General features: G+C 41.7%; 1 protein-coding gene across 1 annotated transcript; it reads left to right on the forward strand.

Annotated features, from left to right (window-relative positions):
• The first annotated feature begins 7,991 nt into the window (after positions 1 to 7,991).
• Positions 7,992 to 18,499, forward strand: Ina (internexin neuronal intermediate filament protein alpha). Its single transcript, XM_077799298.1, has 3 exons — positions 7,992 to 9,056; positions 15,776 to 15,900; positions 18,190 to 18,499. The coding sequence occupies exons 1-3, from the start codon at positions 7,992 to 7,994 to the stop codon at positions 18,497 to 18,499; spliced, it is 1,500 nt and encodes a 499-aa protein (XP_077655424.1).
• Positions 18,500 to 18,869: the final 370 nt, after the last annotated feature.

The following is an 18,869-nucleotide window of genomic DNA, read 5'->3' on the forward strand; positions in this document are numbered from 1 at the left end:
GATCATAAGTGAGAGATGCTTGATCATAAGCCTTTTAGGAATAGCGAGTATGTCTCATGTTTTCTCTCACACAGCACCAAGCATGCAATTGCACATGCAGTAGGTGTTTGATAAATATTGATCGGTTGGTTGACTGAGACAAGGTAAAGATGTAGACTGGATTTCTCTCAAGCAATGTATTTCTTTTTCCTTTCTTCATGAAATTTAGACTGCTGGTTTTTTTTTAAACCTTTTTTATTTGTAGTTGGACACAATGCCTTTATTTTATTTATTTATTTTTATGTGGTGCTGAGGATTGAACCCAGCACGTCGCCCGTGCAGGGCGAGCACTCTACCGCTGAGCCGCAACCCCAGTCCTTAGACTGCTGGTTTTTTTTTTTTTTAAATATTTATCTTTTTTTTTAGTTGTAGTTGGACACAATACCTTCATTATTATTTATTTATTTTTATGTGGTGCTGAGGATCGAACCCAGGGCTTCACACGTGCTAGGCAAGAGCTCTACCACTGAGCCAGAACCCCAGGCCCCTAGACTGCTGTTTTTAATAGACAAAAAGTAGAAACAACGCAAAAATCCAACAACAAAGGTTGACAAATTAAAGCACACCCATGTAAGTAAACTTTGTATTGAACTGTGAAAAGAAGTAAGCAGATACATATAATTGATGTAAGAAAATGTCTGATTTATGAAGTAAAAAACATTATAGCACAGTAAATAATATATTTCATATAATTCCATATTAAAAAAATTAAATTACTCTGAGAAAATTGACACCTTTTATCACATCTAGCTACATTTGTCCCTGCAATAGCATCTGGCCCATAGCCAGGGTTCTGTTAATGTAAATGATGATTGCAACACCCAGGATTCTGAGCAGCACACTTCCAACAGAGTATGAATTCTGACCTTTCTCTGTTAGTCCAAAACAGTAGGATTTTCTGTTGTTGGGCAGAGGGAATGTGGAGAGGACTTTATAAATAACCAGACTTAGGAGAATATTAGCCTGAAGGTCACTGATTCAATCCCATATTTTCTTCTTGTATTCTTTTTACCTACCTAACTATATATTAATAATTTTTCTAACATTTTAAAATGTTTAAAATCTAGAATAAAGCTGCAGGGCTAATACAATAAATTCACTTTTTTTTTCCAGTCCTGAGGATCAAACCTAGGGCCTTGTACCTGCTAACCTAGCATTCTACCAACTTTGCTACATCCCTAGCCCTCCACTGTTAACATTTTAACATACCTGCTTTATCTCCTCTGTGTGTGTGTGTGTACTGTTTTTGCCAAATCATTTGAAAGTAAGTTACATAAACCATGATACTGCAATTCTAAATACTTCAGCATGTACCTCCTAAGAACATTTGCCTATTTTTATACATATCTTACTTTGGAATACTTTAAGACTCATAAGAAGTTGCAAAAATAGTACAAGAAGTTCCCATGTAACATTTACCTGGTTCCCCTATGATAACTTCTTACATAACTACACATTATCAAAATTAGGAAAATGATATTGACATAGCACGTTATTTTAGCTACAGACTTTATTTAGATTTTTCTCTTATTTTATAAATTATTCTATGTATTAATTTGAGTAACAGAACTATTCCATCACAAAAACCTCTCCCTCATTTTACCCCTTTACAGTTACATCCTCCCTTAACCCTAATACTATCAATTGCTGATCTGTTCTCCATCACTATAATTTTGACACTTCAAGATTGTTATATAAATGAAATAATAAAATACATAACATTTTTGAGGTTAGCTTTGTTCACTCAGCAAAATACCCTTGTGATCCACTTAAATTGTTGTATATAGTTTATTTATTTTTTATTTTTTGGTACTAGGGATTGAACCCAGAGAGGGGCACTTTACCACTAACCTACATTCCCAAAATTTTTAGAATTTTGAGACAGGGTCTCACTAAGTTGCTTAGGACCTTCCTAAATTGCTCAGGCTGACCTTGATCCTCCTATCTCAGCTACTGGAGTCATTGGGATTACAGGCATTCACCACTGCACCCAGCTATATATAGTTTGTTATTTTTCAATGTTGAATAATATTCCATGGTATGGCTATATCATGGCTTGTATTCCTGTTCACCTATTGAAAGACATCTGGGTTGTTTCTATTATAAAGAAAACTGCTATGGGCTGGGGTTGTGGCTTAGCAGTAGAGTGTTTGCCTAGCATGCGCAGGGTCCTGGGTTTGATCCTCAGCAACACATAAAAATAAATAAAATAAAGGTATTGAGTCCAACTACAACTAAAAAAAATATATAAAAAAAGAAAGGTGCTATGAAATCCATGAACACATTTTTTTTCCTCAGTGTTGGGGATCAAACCCAGGAGCATTCTACCACTGAGCTATATTTCCACTCCTTTTTATTTTGAGTAGAGTTTGGCCAGATTGTCCAGGCTGACCTTGAACTTTCAGTGATTACAGGCATTGTGCTACCATGACTGTAATCATGAACAGATTTTTGTGTAACACAGGTTTATTTTTCTAGGTTAAATAATTAGGAGTAAGACTACTGGATTTTGTGATAAATACATATCAACTTTGTAAGAAACTACCAAATTATTTATTTTTGTTGTTGCTGTTTTAATTTGTTTGCAGCACTAGGTATTGAACCCAGGGCCTTGCCCATGCCTAGGAAGTACCCACAGTGTATTTCTGGAGTAGTATACCATTTTTTTTTAATTATTTATTTTTTAGTTTTTGGCGGACACAACATCTTTGTTTGTATGTGGTGCTGAGGATCGAACCCAGGCCGAATGCATGCCAAGCGAGCGTGCTACCGCTTGAGCCACATCCCCAACCCCATAGTATACCATTTATATTCTTACCAGCAATAGGTAAGAATATCCAGAGCTGAGAATGTAGCTCCGTGGTAGAGCACTTGCCTACCATGTGTGAGGCCTCAGGTTCAATCCCCAGGACCACCAAAAAAAAAAAAGTTAGACTTGTTCTGAATCATTATGAGTACTTGGGGTTCTTAGGATTTTATTTAAAGCACTTCAATAGATAATGTCGTATTATAGCGTACCTTTTATGGAGAATGATATTTTAATTTGGATGAAGTCAAATTTATTGATTTTTTTTCTTTTATTTATCTCACTCTTGGGGTTAGGTCAAAGACTTTTCCAAGTGGTTTTATAGGAGAGTATTTTTTTCTACCTCATACCCATTTAATACTGTGACAAGGGCTGAGAGAGAGAGCTAGATGTAGAAGATGAGTTGTGCTTAGAAGCTCCCAGTTCAGCTTAGACAAGCACACAAACAACAGCAGGACATGAGGAGTACTGTGAGTTCTGCAAAGGCTGTGGGCAGAAGGAGGACAGTTCAAGGGTGAGATGGTTACTTTCCACTGGCAGCACCAGAGAAGGGTACATGGAAGAGACAGCACTGGAACCTTAAGAATTTCAACAGCTGAAGTAGGGCAGGGGAGGAAATTCAAGGAATAAAGAATTGCACAAGCAGAGGAACAAAGTGGGACATAAAAACAAAATCAAAGAAGTGGAAGGAGATTCTCAAGGGAGATTACAAGTTCACTTTAATATATTTCTTTTCACACAGACAAATATATATGTGTATGTATATATATAAATGTGCACGTGTGTATATGTGTGTGTGTATGTGTGTATGTGTGGGACAACAAACATACCACTGTACCCTACTTAAGTTCACTTTTGTTTATTGTTTCCTGAAGTTCACTTTTAGAAATACAGTAATACCAAGGATTCACAGGAGATACAAAGAGGCAGTTTTAGGTAGGTCTGGATTTGGAATTAGGAGTTAAGAGATTTGGGACTCATCAACATAGGTCAGTCTTTTTGCTATATGCCTCACGATAACTTGTGTCACAATTACAATTACGTAATTAGTTGTTTAATCTCTGTCTTCCTGCTAGGATGCCAGACCCATGGAAGCAAAGGCAACATCTGCCTTTTTTTTTTTTTTTTTTACTATTTTTTTAGTTGTAGATGGACACAATGCCTTTATTTTTTATGTGGTTCTGAGGATGGAACCCAGTGCCCTCCACATGCAAGGAGAGCACTCTACTACTGAGCTACAACCCCAGCCCCACATCTGCCTTTTATACCTAGCATTTATCCTAGCACTTGGTCTACAATAAACATTCAGTAACTGTTGAATAAATGGATCAAAGAAGTTGATGCTTCTGATGACCACCATTTATTGAATATACACACAGAAGGCCTTATGATATCCACTTTGGATACATAATCTTATTGAAACCTCACAGTAATCTCATGAGAGGTAGGTCAAAGGCTCTGAAACCTAGATTTTAGAATGGGTGTAGTGGAAGGCCTAAGAATCTGAGTTTAAGTTCTCAGGTAATTCTAATGATCAGCCAGGTTTGAAGACCACTCAGGTGGACAGTATTTTTTGTTGTTGTTTTGTTTTCTTGGTACCAGGGATTGAACCCAAGGACACTTAACTACTGAGCCACATCCTCTTCCCTTTTTATTTTGAGACAGGGTCTTCCTAAGTTGCTTACATCCTTGTTAAGCTATTGAAGCTGGCTTTGAACCTGCAATCCTCCTGCCTCAGCCTCTTGAGCCATTGGGATAGGTGGACAGTTTTATAACAATTTTACAGATGAACAGGCTAAAGTTCATCCAATAATAGTAATGTGTTCAAGATTACATGGCTAGGTATAGTCATTATTCAAAACTACATCTTGCAGGGAAATGACTTTATCAAAAGTCTCTCTGCCTCTGGGAGATCTAATATCTAAAAAGCAAAGTTCATGGAAAGAAAAGCAGAGAACCAAGAACACAGTCCTTGAAGCCAAGGAGAATGATTAGCACTGCCAAATGCCACAGAGGGACTGTGGAGGATGTGGCATGAGGGAGAACTGGGGACAATTGACCAATGTGTCTTTAGGCCTGAGTGTGACACCAGAGGAAAGAGAAGACACTGTCCTAGCATGGCCAGGGGACTCCCTCAGGAAACCTGGCCAGCTGGAAGGAGTTATGGCTTGAGATTCAGCCAAAATCCTTCGTAGGATAGCTTTGTGTTAAGATTATTAAAGTCAAACAATTGGGTCTTTGAGTGGGATGCTAAGAAAGGGGAGAAAAGCTCAAGTAAGCTGTTGAGAAAATGCAGCCCACCGTAGACTTCCCAGGGCCACTGCCACTTCATCAGATTATTTAGGCCTTTTGCTTTTCTTTCTTCTCCTCTGTATATGTTTTGTCTTGTGCAGAGGAGTTACAGCTTTTATTAGAGAATGGAAAGGAAAAGAAAGATGGAATTCCAACCAGGATATATTAATGGCTTTTGGTAGTCCTGAATAACATTATTGAAATGAGACTGGAACCATGGCCCAGAAGAAAGATCTCCTAATTATCTGTGTTGTTTCCATTTGCCCCACTCATGCAGGCTGGTGACACCACACACAGTCAATGTTGGCTGTATGCTGTCTCACAAGGGGCAACCTGGAGGCCTGTGCAAGGTGTAGTGGATAGTTTCTTATAATCCTCTCACCACACCTGACTCAGAACCAGTGGTGGACATGAAGAAGTATCCTTTAACTAGAAAGAAGACAATGATAAGAATAATTATTTATATATATATATATATATATATATATATATAGATAGATATAGATATAGATAGATATAGATATATATATATATATAGCCTACAAAATATGTTTGAGTACATCAACTCAGTCTTTCATGACCCTGGGAGATGAGTGTTATCCCCACATACTTAATAAGGACAGAAGTCACAATTCATACCCACCACCTCCGAGTCCAATGTTCTTTCAATTACAAACCAGCTTGCTAATTTGTTATGGGCCAAAATTCTCTTGGTCCTATTCTGGCTGCAAAGAAATTAGTGGGACTTCAAGATTCTCATTGCACTAAGAATTATGTGGTGAGGAAAGAAGGCAAACGCATTTTGTTTGTCTTTGCTGGTGGCCTTGGGCAGAGTACTGCACCTGAGCTTCAGTGTCTTCCTTGTAAAACAGAGGTGAGGGCCACCTTGAAGAATAAGGCAAAACAAAACACAATTGCTGGCACAATGGCTGGGAGGCAGTAATAATTCAGTAATGTTATCACTCTTTCATACTTCACCCCACTCCCAAGTCTTTCTGAGCCCAAAGACCTCAGAATTGAGTCTCTTTTACTCAGGTCTTCATTGAGTGATGAGGACATAGAAGGACAGGTTGTATCAGGGCCTTAAGATCTTCTAAATCAGCCGGGCATGGTGGCACATGCCTGTAATCCCAGCAGCCTCAGGACTTAGTGGCACTAAGCAACTCAGTGAGACCCTGTCTCTAAATAAAATACAAAATAGAGCTCAGAATGTGGCTCAGTTGTTGAGTTCCCTTGAGCTTAATTCCTGGTACCAAAAGAAAAAAGAAAAAAAAAATCTTCTACATCAAACACAAAGCCAAGAGATATTCTCCAAAGTCCCCATAAGATTAATTTTCCCCCTTTGGTGGATTATCCAGGTAATACCGCCCCCCCCCCCAATTTACCTGTAGTTCTAAGTACAAGATCTTTCAAGATCAAAAAAGGCCCTAAGTCTGGTATTCTGGAATATAACTGAAAAGGTCTTCCTTCTGTGTCTCCAAAGCCACGTCCACACCCAACATGATATAATTATAAACTTGAAGGAGAGTACTGATAACCTAGCCTTCTTCTTTCCAGGTCCCATTCTTTGAGTTCCCTTACTGTGTGGCAAAGAAGGCCAGCTCAATCACCTACACTGTTCCCCAATCTGGGAATTTAATCTCTCTGTAGGCAACTCATTTGTCCAAAGAGATCTCCCAGGAAATGTCTCTCCAAAGCCCATGAGGACCTAATTTACACAAACTGGAATTTCAAATGCCTACAGGTTCAGACAGATAAAGTAATGAATTAAGAAAGTGGGTATGATTCGGTGGAGAGTGTGGTGGTGGGGGCATGATAAACAGAACATACTAACACAAATAGCAAGGGTGCCTCACATCCACCCACAGCAGCCATTCCAGCTCCTCCGATTTTCAAAAGAGCACTCGCCTAGTACCTGCTGGGCCCTGGGTTCGATCCTCAGCACCACATTAAAATGAATGATTAGAATAAAGGTATTGTGTCAACTACAACTAAAAAATAAATATTTTTTAAAAACATACAATAACTTATAAAACAAAAACAAGTCTGCTGTCCCTTTTCACCAGCCTGTGGTCCAGTTCTGTGTTAGAGCCCTACCAAAGAAGCCCAGTAATTCCCAGCGCTTTCTTCTTTTCCAGGCCTGGCCCCTTTTTGGCTCTACCTCCTCTTCTCTCCACTCTCTGAAACTTGGGCTCACGTTCTTTACCGATCTGCTCTCCCTTCCCCATCTTCCCCCTGGAAGCTGAAGAGCTGAAGAGCTGAAGGGATGCTTTCTGACGTAGGCCCATCTTTTTCCCCTGGAAGCTCTAAGACACCTGAGAGGGGACAACGCCTCATCCTTCAGACTCCCATTCTTACTGGAGAAAAAAGATTTCATCCATGGGAACTCAGGGGTAGATATAGATATGGGGGACACCTCTCAGAAAATCTACTCTCCCAGTTGGTTAAAGGGTGAAGAGAGGCCTGGGTTTGGAAAAGTGACAGAGCTGTGTGGTTTCTGGCTGAGAAAACCGGGTCGTTTAGCCACTCTTGGCTCCAGGCACTTCCAAAGCACTTCTCCCTGAGAGGCGCGGAAATCTTAAGGCGGCTCCTACGCAGAAGACCCAGCCTGGGCACCCAAGGTTGCTCGCGCGCGCAGCTGCGGTAGTCACTGCGCTTCCCCGCCCCCGCTCCCGGATGCCCCCCTTCCCTCTCCAGGCCGGACCCGAAGCAGGAGCTCCGCCCCCAACGCGTTGTCCCAGCCCCCGCGCCTTAAAACCCGGTGCACACCGCCCCGCCGCGCCCAGCCTGCCGCACCTCTAGCGTCCTCAGTAGCTCCAGCTGCAGCCGCTCTCCAGGCCCTGATCCTGGCACCATGAGCTTCGGTTCGGAGCATTACCTGTGCTCCGCCTCCTCCTACCGCAAGGTGTTCGGGGACAGCTCTCGCCTGTCTGGGCGTCTCTCTGGGACTGGCGGCGCGGGCAGCTTCCGCTCGCAATCACTGTCCCGCTGCAATGTGGCCTCCTCGGCCGCCTGCTCCTCGGCCTCGTCGCTTGGCTTGGGCCTGGCCTACCGCCGGCTGCCGGCGTCCGACGGGCTGGACTTAAGCCAGGCGGCAGCGCGCACCAACGAGTACAAGATCATCCGCACCAACGAGAAGGAGCAGCTGCAGGGCCTCAACGACCGCTTCGCGGTGTTCATCGAGAAGGTGCACCAGCTGGAGACACAGAACCGCGCACTGGAGGCCGAGTTGGCTGCGCTGCGGCAACGCCACGCCGAGCCGTCGCGCGTGGGAGAGCTCTTCCAGCGCGAGCTGCGCGACCTGCGCGCGCAGCTGGAGGAGGCAAGCTCGGCGCGCGCGCAGGCCCTGCTGGAGCGCGACGGCCTGGCGGAAGAGGTGCAGCGGTTGCGGGCGCGCTGCGAAGAGGAGAGCCGCGGGCGCGAAGGCGCCGAACGCGCCCTGAAGGCACAGCAGCGCGACGTGGACGGCGCCACTCTGGCCCGCCTGGACTTGGAAAAGAAGGTGGAGTCGCTGCTGGACGAGCTGGCCTTCGTGCGCCAGGTGCACGATGAAGAGGTAGCTGAACTGCTAGCCACGCTGCAGGCATCGTCGCAGGCCGCGGCTGAGGTGGACGTGGCTGTGGCCAAACCAGACCTGAGTTCAGCGCTGAGGGAGATTCGCGCCCAATATGAATCCCTGGCCGCTAAGAACCTGCAGTCAGCCGAGGAGTGGTACAAGTCCAAGTTCGCCAACCTGAACGAGCAGGCGGCGCGCAGCACCGAAGCCATTCGAGCCAGTCGCGAGGAGATCCACGAGTATCGGCGCCAGCTACAGGCACGCACCATCGAGATCGAGGGCCTGCGCGGGGCCAATGAATCCTTGGAGAGGCAGATCCTGGAGTTGGAGGAGCGGCACAGTGCGGAGGTGGCCGGCTACCAGGTAAGGGCCGGAGCGCTGCAGAGGGAGAGAAAACCTGTCCTCTCCCGTGCATACCTGCACTTCCCGTAAAATGGGGGCCATAGTAAACAAGGGAGTGTAAGGAAGTGGAGAGAAGAGCCTCGACTGGAGGCCCTGGCAAACAAAAAGCTCCACTGTGAACTGTTAGGTAGCTCTCTTCCCAGCCCCTCAATTATGTTCCCTGTCCCGGCCCTTCTAACAAAGAAGCCCTTAAACTTCTTTGGAGTTCGAAAAATCCAACCATGCCTTTCCGTCAGCAAGTGGACACATACATACTGGCGACCTGGAGGACAGTCTCCTTTCCAGAGTAGAAGAGAGGCAGGTCACAGTTTCTCCATGGGCCCGACTGTGCCTCAGCTTCTTTTATTGTTTGTTTAATTCTTTTATTCTTTTTGTATGCTTCAGTTAGTGTTGGCAACTGGGAAGGGACCCATCCCATTTTCATGACTCTTGCCCTCAAAGGAGTACGGATTGGGGACGGAGGAACTGGATTGTGATTGAGCTAGTAACCCCGCTCTACCCTTCCCCCACACCCCCGCCCCATTGTTTTGAGTCGACCTATTGATGACATTCGCTACCTAAAGAAAGCTTTACACCACTTAGCAGACAAGGGAAAAAAAAAAAAAAAAAGGCTAGGGCGCTGTCCGTGGTGCTGATCTCGTGTTCCTCCCGTCTTAGAAACAATGTCTCTCCTATCCCGTGTCCCAGTTATGAATCTCTAGACAATTAACTGCTTTGATTTCTTTTTCTTTCTTTCTTTTTTTTTCTTTTTCAATACCAACACACCAGTCTTGGTTATCTGCAATCAAAGGTCACCTAGTGGACAACATAAATTTTTACTTTCATGGATGGCTAGGCACTTAAAAAAAAAATCTCCTCAGTAACTGTGAGGTCCCACTTAAAAATTATCATTACCTTAACAGTTTTGCGTCTAAACCACAGAGATGGTTTCTTTGTTATAGGCGACATTTTTTTTTTCATCTCCTGCCCTATAAGCGCTTGTGAAGGTATTGATTGGCTCTTTCCTTCCAACAAAGACCACTGCATCTTCAGTTTTACTACACAGGACCTTCTAGGTTTATGGCTACAGAGGGCATAGGCAGGATGCAGGGCAAATGAAAAATATAGAAAAGAACAAAATAGTGTGGTTCATTCTCAAGGTACAATGAAGAGTTCTTGGAATAGAATGTCCACGATTTGGAAACTTGAAATAATCTAGTTAGAATACATTACATTTGATAAGATTAATAGGGTTTGGGAACATTAATAAAGTAGAACTGAGAAAAAGCATGATATCCTAAAAGTACTATTTTTAGGAAGAAGTTAAAGAATTATTGATGTACAGGTAGTTGCTATTCATTACAAAGAACTCCTTTTGATAAAAGAAGAAAGCCAGCCTGGACTGTTTGGTTAGCTTCGTATTATAGTATTACTCAAATAAATACTTCAATTCTGTTTCAAAATGTGTAACATGAACTTTTCACTATGTGTCCCACACCTACCCCCCCCCCCCGCCATGATGTGAATTAATCAGACTCATGTAAGACTTCATGTTTTCTTCCAGAAGCCTCAAAGGTTAAACTAGGTGGTCTTCTGGAAAGAGTGCCCAGTATTTGTACAAAAAGGCTAACAGCCCAAACTGTCAGCTGACTTAGGCTTTGCCAGGTACTCTGTTTGCTTGCTTTAGCCCCTACATTCAGGAGGCAGTGCTAGTGTTTTCTGGCTTATTTGCTCTAAAAGGCTTTCCATGTTAGACAATAGTAGGATCATCCGACCTGGTGTGCAAGAAACAAAAAACAACAGAAATTGCAGCATCTGCAGCTCTGCAGTGCTGTTCCTGACAGCTGTAGTCTTCAGAGACTACAGTGGACCCACCCCTAGGTGTGGAAGAGGAGTTCAGACAACAGAGAGCTATTTCCTACCCTTTGAGATTTAAGGTTGGGGTGGGGCTCACAGTTTAATCTACATATCCAGAAGTCCTAAAGCTTCTGACTGTTCTGTCAGTCTTAGTACTGACCAAGGTGAAAAGCCTCCCTCTTCCTTAGTAAGATCCAGCCATTGTTTTCCTGTCCTCTCACCCCACCCCACCCCAACCCCTTTCACTGCAGTTATGAGAAGCTGTTCTCTTCTGCTGCAGATATTGGTAGTAGACCCACTTTCCTTTGCAAGCTTGGTAACCCTCTCAGGGACACAGGAAGGCCCCATTAAAGTCAAGCTTTCTTTGCCCCAAAGAGCTGATAGCCTATTTGAGGAGAGAAAACTTATTACACTTTTGAAAGGGTAAAAAATGATTCAAGGTGACAAAATAAGTACTCAATAGTGGATGAGAGTCTGAACCAGGCAGAAGAGATTAGAAAAAGCTAGGGCTATTGTCTTCAAAAGCCAAATGCAGCCACCCTTTGCATGGAAAGTGTAAGGCCTGTTCATTTTTGACAGGGTAATTTTGATCCCTGCATGGTTGCTACACTACCATTAAAGTCCCAGTTGTGCTAAAGATGTGTAAAAACACTCCTAGAGGGTACTCAGGGTCCCAGACCTGAACTATGGCCAGTCTTAGAAAGCCAAAGCTTTCCTTGAAAGACCTTGCTGAACAATCAGGATCACTGCTGGTTAATGCTCTCCAGGGAGAACAGCCAAGTCTGCTTTCTTCTCTCCAATATGAGATTGGAGTATAGCCTAATTAAATAGCAGGAAGGGTCTGGCCCCAGGGAGATGGAGGTGACAGTGGCTGCATATAAATCTATAGTTTGATAGATCTATTTCTTAAATTGGAATTCAAGGGAAAAGAAAGGTATATTTGGTCTTTTTAAAAAGCTGTTTCACTGTTACTGTCATCTGGACCACTATGATATCTCCTTTACAAAAATATTTAAACCAGTAGTTCCTAAATCTAGTGACTCACCAAGGTCAAGTAGGAGCTTTAAAAAAAGCTGTAATTTCTGTTGTTTTTTGCACAGGATGTCTAGATGACCCTACTATTGTCTAACACAGAGAGCCTTTTAGAAAGATCCTTGGGCCCACTCCCAAACATATGGAGTCAGTGGTTCCCAATGGGTCCAGAAATAAACATTTTCACTAAAAGGGCTGCATCCTTTACTGAAAGGATTGGTCCTCAAACTAATTTTGGAGTGCACTCACCAAAACCACATATTCCATTAAACTAATTTAAAGAGATTACTTATAATACAGGATTTTTAAAATGTGGTAGAAGAAAGAAAAAGAAAGACGTGGCTGAAGCAAAGAGTGAGAATAAGGAATGACAGTACATCATGGGTGGACCACATTTAAAATTCCTCTCTTACCACCTAAATTGATTATGCAGAACAATAACTCTGGATGATCCCTTTCAATCAGACTGTGCTGCATTCACTACTAATCATCTGGCTGAGGGGCCCCCAAAAGTGATGAAATCCACTGCACTGTCTCTCTTCACTGCAGATGCTAGTGTGGCTCATTCTTTTTCCTCCTCCAATCTGCATCCTTCCAGCCTTGGGCCAGATGCTCTTCAGTTGTCTAAACTACTCTGGAAAGAGACCTCAGCTGGAATAGGGTGTGCCTCTGGGTCCCTCGGGCTAAGCCAGCAGCAGCTGCGTGGTTGGGGGAGGGGGCAGACTGCAGCACTCTGCTCAGATTTCGAGCTGGAGGCCATCTTGGCAGGGCTTTTGAAGGGCAATGCAAGACACAGGCTGGTGTGGGGAGGAGTGTGCAAACAAAGGGGGCTACACGTTCATGAGCCATTAATGGTCAGCAGTTAGCCTCTTCATGAAGAAGCCAACTTGTGCTTTTTGTCCATTCTGATCCACAAAATAGATGTGTGAAATGTATAACATAAAACTTCCTGAAATCTCGGGGCTGGGGTTGTGGCTCAGTGGTAGAGTGCTCACCTAGCATGCGTGAGGCACAGGGTTCCTCAGCACCATATAAATATAAAATAAAGATATTGTATCCACCTAAAACTAATAAATAAATATTTTTTAAAAAATTCCAGAAATCTCATCCATCTAGAACTTAGCTCCCCAGCAATCTTTCATTTAGAAAACACAACTATTTAACAATTTTTTTTAAAAAAAGACCTCGTTAACCTGATAAGACAAAATAGCATCTCCACATCACATTTTATGAAACTGACTTCTTTGATACCCTCAGCCTAATCATTCTTTATGTGATTCTAAAATGCTTTTGTGTTTGGGTTTCAAACCTGCAGCAGGATAGAGAAGGGTGACCACTGTTGTCAGGCATTGTCAAAAATGAGTAGCCAGCAGATCAGGGTGTCTTTGAGGACAAAGAAAACCAATAAGCAGCAACTTGAGTTCAAATACTGATCTTTGGGGTTGTTTAGGGTATAAATAGCTTGAGATACCTAAATGACATTATAGAATTATAGAAAAATGATTGTTTTCATGATGCTTAATTGCCAAGAAGGTTGCATTATGTTTACTATCTTATTTGTGAGTAGTATAAGCCACTTTAGAAAGGTTTCAATTGAAAATTGTTATTTTTTTAAAAAAAACTTGATGCTTTAAGAGATATGCAACCACTCTCCAAAAGTACAGTTTGTTATACATTAATATTGTATACTATTATATTCATTTCTTCATTACCTAAGAGGTTGTAGGGATAGATCATTATAATTTGTCCATATCATCAAAAGAGTAAAGTCACATGATGTGTTATTAACAATAACAAAAATCACTAGCATTGACTATTATGTGCCATGCTATTCTAATGAGTATTATCTAACTTAACAAGTAATAGACTCCTCATGTATTAATGTAAGATGGATTAAACTAGAATCTTGACTCTTGGAACAACTTGGAAAAGAGTAAACACTGTAATTTTCCCTATTTTAAAAAAATTCATAATTTGCCAAGTGCAGAAATGGAAGGTTAGAAGAAACTAAAATGTAGAAAACTAACATTGAATGTTAGTGCCAGGGCAAACATGTAGGCCAAAGATCCCACTGAAATCTTCCTCTCTCTTCCTCATAATGCATTTCTCTTGCTCTTTTGCATAATAAAAATGTCCTCATTCCTCCCCCTTCTCCTTTTTTCCTCGCCCTAGACTTCTTTCTCCATTGTTATAGTAATAGCAATTCTTACTCCTAATGCATCACTAGCAGACTTGCTTGCATCGTTGTCCAGTGTTATCTGAATTTCCCCCACTGCTTATCTGTCAATCTTTGTTTTATTCCCATCAGTCAGTTGAGATTCTCTTTTGCAGTATACCTGTTAATAGTTATATAACATGTGGGTAGCATGGATTTTTAACTCTTTTTACAAATTCTCTTGGTTTGGAAGTTTGTACCCCCCTGAAGGATCAGACCTGCCCTTCATCATTGCTTCATCATCCACTTCAATACTGGCTTTCTTGAAGTTTCTGACTTGTTTATCTGCATAAAATCACTGTGTTTTTCCTGTCAACAGAGTTGGAGCTGAATTAATGGCCTATTTGATCACATTTTTTCAGGTCTTAAGAAAAGAAGTAATGGGGTTGGGACTGTAGCTCAGTGGCAGAGCACTTGCCTAGCATGCATGAGGAACTGGGTTCGATCCTCAGTACCGCATAAAAATAAACATAAAATAAAGGCATTCTGTTCATCTACAACTACAGAAATTTTTTTAAAGTACTTACATAGCATCATTCATTCATTCATCTATCACTCATTGAGCATTTACATTGTATTTATGCCAGGATCTGAGTTTCTAGGGGTGAGCTAGACAGAAAGGATCCCAGTCACCATGTTAATTACATTTTTGGTTGTCACAACTGGGATAGAGGGTGTGTGCCTCTGACATCTAATAGGTAGAACCACTGATGTTGGTAAACAAGATAATTTCCTATAAAAAGCTTTCAAGTTTTTTCTAATTTGTCCTCCTTTTGAAGGTACATATTTGTAATTTGCCCATAGTTTCTGCATGGCCTAGGAGCTACCCTGGCTGGAGGTCAGGTAATGTGCTGGATTGGTAAAGGGAGGGTACTTAAATTGAATGCAAAGGAAGAACTATCTAAGGAAATAAACTTTGAGCTGAATCTTACATAAGATATTGGTAAAGATCCAACATATGGCTCTCTAGGCAGAAGAAATTGCAGGCCTAAAGGGCCTGAAACAGCAATGAACTTGGTATGTTCAGTGAACAAAAGAAAAGCCAGGGAGCAAAAGGAAGAATGATCTCATGCTGAGGAGTTTTCAGTAGTCACTGAGTAGCAGACTTCCAGGAAACCATCAAGACCAGCAAAGGCATGGAGTGGTAGCAGAGAAGGAGGGCTGTTCTCTCTGTAGTTTACACAGTTGGAATGTCCTGAATCTAAGCTCCTAACCTGATGCTTCATGTTTTGAAAAGGAAATGAATAGTGGAGTTACTCAGCACCAGTACAACAAGCAATGGAGGGATGATAAATATTTTTTTAAAAAAATTATTTCAGTGTCCCCTGCGTACCATGTGCCTCAGGGTAGAAGTTCCTAAACCTCACCATGCATCTGAATCTCTTGGAGGCCTCTATGAAAAAATGCAAATGCTTGAGTCCCACCCCAGAATAAATGAGTCAGAATCTGAGCTGAGAGACACATCTGTATGTGAGTATTTTATACGTTGCTTAGGTGGCTTTAATGTGTAGTGGGGGTGGAGAATCCTTTGCCTTCAGGAAATTTCAATGAATTTCAGCAACTGTGCCCTAAATATTTTGGATATGTTACTTTTCAGGATAGCATTGGACAGCTGGAGAATGATCTGAGGAATACCAAGAGTGAGATGGCACGCCACCTTCGGGAATACCAGGACTTGCTCAATGTCAAAATGGCCCTTGACATTGAGATAGCAGCTTACAGGTACTTCAGAGGGCATGCTTACCCAAGCAAAGCGCATACTTACCTGGGGGCAATGCTACTCAAATAAGTGGTTCTAGTCTCTGTGGTTTCTGATCAGCGGAGGAGGATGAAAAGGGACATCAGTGGCTTCTTCCAGGCAAACTAAGCTCCTTGTCCCTCTACCTCGATGTATATCCCAGCTTTACCTTACTAGTCTTAGAATATTTTTCATAACCTCTGCCAAGGGTTTAAGGGGATAATGGAGGTACACAGAAATAAAAATCCATCAGATTCTAAATTTAAAAATAGAATTTACATACACAGAAAGCCCTAAAAGGGAACGTTTCTCCCTGTATTCCTATTCAAGTGAACATTACCTTTAAAAAAAAAAAAAAAAAAAAAGAATGTAATTATAAGCCAAGCATGGTGATGGGCATGGTGGGATTATACATGTAATCCAGGTTGCCTGGGAGGCTGAGGCAAGAGGATCACAAGTTTGAGGTATGCTGGGGATATGCTCAGTAGTAGTGAATTTGTCTAACATGTAGAAGGCCATAAGTTAATCCTTAATACAGCCAAAAAAAAAAAAAAGTAATTGCAAGTGCCATTTTCAGAATGACTACCATGTGCCTGGCACTATATTGATATCTCATAAAATTTTCCTAGGTATCAAGGCAACCATATACTGTGTGACTTGCTCAAAGCCATGGCTTTGGTAAATGGCACAGCTGACCTCAGATCTGTCTGGACATTTTTCTCTTTTTCTTACACTGTATTCTACTTCAAAATAAAGCTCCAAGAGTATTGGATAGCATCTTGTGTTTCTGGTTTTCAGGGAAGCAAGGTATTGGGATCTCTCCCTTTTTTTTTTTCCCCTCTAGTACTGGGGATTGAACCCAAAGGCACTTTACCACTGAGCCCCATTCCCCAATCCTTTTATTTTGAGATGGGGTCTTGCTATTGTTTAGGGCTTCACTAAGTTGCTGAAGCTGGCTTTGAACTTGTGATCCTCCTGCCTCAGCCTCCTGAGCTATTGGGATTACAGGTATACACAGCTGCACCCAGCAGGGCCTCTCTTTAATGGTGCTGTTCATGCCACGCTGAAAAAAAATTTGGTGTCTGAATAATGTCATTTATTCTGTTATTATTGCTGGTCCCATTCCCTTTGTACTTTTTTTTTTTGTATTTTTGATTTTGAGATGGGGGTATCGCTATGTTTCTGAGGCTGGCCTTTAGTTCCTGGGCTAAAGCAATTCTTTCTGCATACCTGGGACTATCACTTTGTGCCTTTATAAATTAAGAAAGTATAGATGTCAAGTTCAGGCTGAATTAGGCAGTTCTCCTTCCTTTGTGGACTTCTCACCTCCTTATCTGTTGCAGTAAAAGTGTTAAACTAGGAAAATTACTTCTCTAAAGCTTTGAAGACTCTAATTGCTTAAAAAAAAAAATGGATGTGAGGTGGCCAAGGTGGGTTGTAAGTTCTCCTTCAGGAACATATTTACAAATAGGATAGGTTCCCTTTTTTTCTTAGTATTGAGGATTGAATTGAAACCACGGGTGCTTAACCACTGAGCCATATCCCCAGCCCTATTTTGTATTTTATTTAGAGACAGGGTCTCTCTGAGTTGCCTAGGGCCTCAGTAAGTTGCTGAGGCTGGCTTTGAACTTTTGATCCTCCTGCCTCAGCCTCCTGAGCCACTGAGATTATAGGCATGCACCACCATGCCTAGCTGATAGGTTTCCTTTTGACAACGTTTTATTTTGTTATTTATTTATTTTTTTAATATTTGTTTTCTAGTTGTAGTTGGACACAATCTTTAATTAATTAATTAATTTTAAATATATATATATATATTGGTGCTTAGGCTCGAACCCAGGTCCCACCCATGCTAGGCGAGCGCTCTCCTGCTGAGCCACAATCCCAGCCCCTAATTTATTTATTTTTATGTGGTGCTGAGGATCGAACCCAGGACCTCGCCCATGCTAGGGGAGTGCTGTACCGCTGCGCCACAACCCCAACCCCTTGATGATGTTTTAAACACAGCTAATGCTAAGATGTTCATGTATATGTGTATGTGTATGTACAAATGCTATGTACAAATCTCCAACTCTTTGAGCCTTGAAATACAATATTATTGGTCTCAGTCCCATGAAGAAATTGCAAAATTGCAATGTCCTTTAAAGTCTCTCTAAAGTAAATAGGACTGGAAATTTGATTTCATAAAAAAAAAAAAAATGCAAGTTGATTTCTGAGAGTTGTTTTTTTTTGTTTTGTTTTTTTGTTTTTTTTTTTTTTTTTTGGATTTACAGGAAACTGCTGGAAGGTGAAGAGACAAGATTTAGCTCCAGTGGATTAAGTGTTTCAGGGCTGAATCCACCTCCCAATCCAAGTTATCTGCTTCCTCCTAGAATTCTCAGTTCTACAACCTCCAAAGTCTCATCCACTGGGCTGTCACTTAAGAAAGAGGAAGAGGAGGAGGAGGCTTCTAAGGTTGCCTCTAAGAAAACCTCCCAGATAGGAGAAAGTTTTGAAGAAATATTGGAGGAAACAGTAATATCTACTAAGAAAATGGAGAAGTCAAATATAGAAGAAAGCACCATTTCAAGCCAAAACATATAATTCTGTTGCTTAAAAAAAGTTAATGCTTAAGAGGGAATAATATCTATTTGACTTGTTAAACAGCGTATACCTGAACCGTAACTCCTGTCACCACTACATAATGTCTTCAAGGCTTCAATCCTATTTAGTGTTGAATACTTTCTCTAATAGGAAAACTAGCCCTTAGATTGGAGTAAACTGCAGTCCTGGAGCAATCACAAGGAATTATCTAAGAATACAGCTTTCTCACCTAAAGCTCAGGCTTCACAGTGATAGATGATTCAGGTGCAGAGGAAGTACAAACTAAGGTGCTAAATCTGTGATCATCATCATTTGCTGTGAGCTGAAAGCAAACCCCATATATATTTACTATACCCAGCCAGTAAGCCAG

The sequence above is a fragment of the Urocitellus parryii genome, chromosome 5 (assembly GCF_045843805.1).
Source record: "Urocitellus parryii isolate mUroPar1 chromosome 5, mUroPar1.hap1, whole genome shotgun sequence".
NCBI lineage: Eukaryota > Metazoa > Chordata > Mammalia > Rodentia > Sciuridae > Urocitellus > Urocitellus parryii.

What these genes read in the sequence shown, in the direction of transcription:
- Ina (XM_077799298.1), top strand. Translation starts at nt 7,992, where the DNA reads ATGAGCTTCGGTTCGGAGCATTACCTGTGCTCCGCCTCCTCCTACCGC. An exon ending in CGGAGGTGGCCGGCTACCAG is followed by an intron (nt 9,057 to 15,775) that starts GTAAGGGCCGGA and finishes GTTACTTTTCAG; the next exon opens with GATAGCATTGGACAGCTGGA. An exon ending in ATTGAGATAGCAGCTTACAG is followed by an intron (nt 15,901 to 18,189) that starts GTACTTCAGAGG and finishes TTGGATTTACAG; the next exon opens with GAAACTGCTGGAAGGTGAAG.